Consider the following 3,816-nt stretch of genomic DNA (forward strand, 5'->3'; position numbering starts at 1 on the left):
GATTGCTGTAGGTGTGCACCAGTTTAAGACATTATAGGGAACAAAACCAGAAAAGGTAGGTCTAAAGACATTTGAATTCAACTATTTGTTGTCAGTGGTGGTGAATGCTTGATATCCATTTTTCTCATCTGTTTTGACGTATTAAATAAGGAAATATGAAGGCTGCAGTATTTGCGCTGGTTTTGATATGCCTTGGCAGTTCGTTGTCATGTGCAGAATCCCGGCCTGTTGATAGCAGGTAAGATAATCATTAAGCACCATCAAATCATTTTCAAATAATAAATGTACATGTTTATGTTATATAAAATGTGGCAACACTTTACAGTTAGTTCAAATGAACTAACTTATTCATTTTAGTTCATGTTAATTTCAACATTTACTATTATTAAAATCAAAAACCTTATTGTAAAGTGTCAAGACATTTGAAAGAGAAGATTGTTTTGTTTGTATGCTTTATTTTTCTTTTCAAATATCATTAACAGCTCAAACGACATCCAGAAGTTTAGCCGTCGTTATGCTGAATCAACCATTGCGAGTGACATCAGCAAAATTGTGGACTCGATGGTTCAGAAAAACTTTGTAAACTATCTGCTCAATCAGAGAGAGAAGAAGAGCGAGTAAGTTTGGGGAAATGGACAGCATGTATGGTACATATTCAGGTTACATAAAGTAACAGGCAGCATCTGATGCTCATTTCTACAGACCAACTTTGGCAGATGATTCAGACAACCACATCTTCAATGACCTGCTGAAAAAACAGTTCATGATGTGGGTTCAGAGTAAAGCCGATGCATTCAAGTAAGTTGCCTTCTGGAAGTGTGAATAATCATGATTTACCATCATGTAAACTGTTTTATTGGTGACCTGCAGGAATCAATGAAGCTGAACAGGATGCACCTCTTAAAGCGCCTTTGGAGAACAGACCGAATTTGAAGGGCAAATGAGTCTACTACCAGAATCTTTCACAGCCTATCTGAATATCTTGTCATGTATCTCTAAATGAAAACCTGTTAATTAAAAATAAATTGTTTTCAAGATCATCAATTATCATTTGTGATTTTTTAGCATTAGAAAAAATGCTGTAGAGTCGTTCTCTCATGATGTTAGGCCCACACAGGCGTCATTTGGGAAACCTTTTTTTTTTTTTTTTGTCTTTATGTCAGAATTGATTCTGTCCTCACCTCTTATTGAAAGTAACTGAAAAAATAACTTTCTGAAGGTATTTATGCTTACAGCACAGAGATAAATCATCTCCGATCCCATACTCTTCATAATTTATTCATATAAGTAACACAAAACACATTTGCACCATCCAGAACATCAGGAGCCTGATGTATAAACCTTGCCACGCATTCATTGGGATTTATAAAAAAAAAAAAAAAACATAAAAAAATTTAAAAAAGGTGTAAATCAGGTAGCTAACTAAAATTAAAACCATAAAAAAAAATGTTACTTGAAATAAAATAACCACTAACTATAAAATATAAAAAAGTAATCCTTTTTTTATCTAGTTGCCAAAGTTACATTTCTCATTTTCATTTAGTTTAACTTTAACTAAGTTTATAAAAAAAATATCAATGAAAACTACATAGACATATTAAAAAAATAATAATACAAATAGCAAAAACACAACTAAATTACTAAAACAAATGTAAAATATTAATAAAAAACTATATGTCAAAGATACTGAACTAACACTATGTAAGCAGTCCAACAGAATGATTTCCATTTTACCTCATAATATGCCACATGAAATTATCCAGAAATCACTACTACAGGTAGGACATCTGGTGGTGAACATATGAGACTACAGGTGAAAAAATCACACAAACAAACAAACAAACAGATAAACAGAGATAGACCTATAGACAGACAGACCTTTCAGATGTTTGATATAACGTTACTTTTTTTTTTTTTTTAATGTTTTTTATTTACTTTATTTACAGGAACTGGTGTTGAACTGTTCTCTCCCCAACTCAATCTTCTTGTTCTTTTCTTGTCTTTTAGTCTCTTTCTTCCACCACCAGTATTTTCTTGATGTTCAGACGAAGAGAATGAGACCACAGCAATATGAATTATTGTATTTGTTGATCAGCTGGTGTTTCATGGATGGATCATTGACATATTTTTCATGCAGTAACTTCCTTTGTATTTTCTCCTCTTTTCTGGTCTCCTTCTTCTCTTTCTCTGCAGCGCTCTTTTTCTCTGCCAGTTTATGAAAGAGATGAAATCCCTTCCACCTTCTGCTGGACTGCTGGCGGATTTTGCTGCTGCATTCAGACTCCTGAACGTTCATCCTTTTTCCCTTTGCAGGAGGTGGAGTAATATTTGCTGTCTGCTCTGTCTTTGTATCTTCTATCTTGTTTGCTTGTCTTTCAAGCCTTTCCTTTTCATCTTCTCTTTTTTTCATATGTGTGACTTTTGTGTTGTCCATCTCCATCCAAGCAAGCTTTACTTTTGCAGGTGGAGGAGTTGCATATTCAGTCTTTCTCTCCTTTTTCATTCTCTTTCGATCCAGCTCCACTATCATTTCTACACTATCTGTCTCTTTCTTTTCAGGAGTTTCATCTTCAACCTCTCTCACCTTTTCCATGGACATTGGGCTGTCCATCCAAGCGAGTTTTGGCTTTGCTGGTGGTGGAGTTGCATCTGGACATTTTGAAGAGACTGTTTTTCTCTCCTTTTTTGTCCTTCTCCTTCCTCGTCTTTCAGGTGGACGCTCTTGCTCCACCTGAGCAGGAACCATCTGAACCATCACTGGTTCTGCTACAGATGGCAGTATTTCCTCCTCAGCAGAGAGGAAGTTCTTTGTCCTTCTCCTTCCTCGCCTTTCAGGTGGACGCTCTTGCTCCACCTGAGCAGAAGCCATGTAAACCATCACTGGTTCTGCTACAGATGGCAGTATTTCCTCCTCAGCAGAGAGGAAGTTCTTTGTCCTTCTCCTTCCTCGCCTTTCAGGTGGACGCTCTTGCTCCACCTGAGCAGGAACCATCTGAACCATCACTGGTTCTGCCACAGATAGTATTTCCTCCTCTGCAGGTAGAGTGAGATGCCAAGTTGCCTCCTGAACCATCAGTGTTCCTGCCACTTTAATGGAGGAACATGGCAATTTTTTCTGCTCATCAGGTTCTTTGAACTGAGCCATCAGTGGTTCGTCCACAGTGAAGAAAGATGGCCCTGTTTCCACCTCATCAGGTAGAGGGTGCAGAGGTGCCACCTGGATCAACAATGGCTTTGCTACTGTGGTTGAGGAACGTGGAAATATTGTAAGTGGAGTTTGGTATTCAGGCTCCTCCACCTGAATCAACACTGGTTCTGCCGCAGTGGAGAAATCGGGCAATATTTCCATCTCATCAAGAGAGTCCTCATAGCCCATCTTTTCCTCCACGTCTGTATCTTCTGGAGGTCTCTGGATGGGCTCCTCCTGAATGCTGCTACATTCTTGGTTGCTCTTACTGTACTGTCCTGACGAGTGGCGTCTTGTCAAGAAGCTGAAGCAACCAAAAACTTTGCTGAGAAATGTCATTTTCACAATGGATCCCAAAAGATCACAATGGATTGACAAAATCAAATATCACTAGCAAATATCAATTCTCTGATATGTCTGCTATGATAACGATGCAAAAGATTGATCAAATATTCAAAAATCCGATTTGAACTAGCAAATATCAACAGTCTGAAATCACTGCTAATCACGCGTTTTCCTCCTGAACTCAACTGCGCCAGACTGATGTTCAACATTCCAATTTAGCGCGCTCCGATTATTACGACATAATAGGCAGGTCTTTCACTGACACGGTGTTTTGTTATAAAATC

General features: G+C 37.9%; 1 protein-coding gene across 1 annotated transcript; it reads left to right on the forward strand.

Moving 5' to 3' along the window:
• On the forward strand, positions 1-1,036 carry LOC137008263 (glucagon-1-like). Its single transcript, XM_067370228.1, has 5 exons — positions 1-55; positions 151-238; positions 483-617; positions 703-798; positions 871-1,036. Exons 2-5 carry the CDS (start codon positions 156-158, stop codon positions 878-880), a joined length of 324 nt encoding a protein of 107 aa, XP_067226329.1. The 5' UTR covers positions 1-55; positions 151-155; the 3' UTR covers positions 881-1,036.
• Positions 1,037-3,816: the final 2,780 nt, after the last annotated feature.

The sequence above is a fragment of the Chanodichthys erythropterus genome, chromosome 19 (genome assembly GCF_024489055.1).
Source record: "Chanodichthys erythropterus isolate Z2021 chromosome 19, ASM2448905v1, whole genome shotgun sequence".
Lineage (NCBI taxonomy): Eukaryota > Metazoa > Chordata > Actinopteri > Cypriniformes > Xenocyprididae > Chanodichthys > Chanodichthys erythropterus.

Coding starts and splice junctions, on each gene's coding strand:
- LOC137008263 (XM_067370228.1), top strand. CDS start 156: ATGAAGGCTGCAGTATTTGCGCTGGTTTTGATATGCCTTGGCAGTTCG. Junction 239..482: donor TCCCGGCCTGTTGATAGCAG/GTAAGATAATCA, acceptor TATCATTAACAG/CTCAAACGACATCCAGAAGT. Junction 618..702: donor CAGAGAGAGAAGAAGAGCGA/GTAAGTTTGGGG, acceptor TCATTTCTACAG/ACCAACTTTGGCAGATGATT.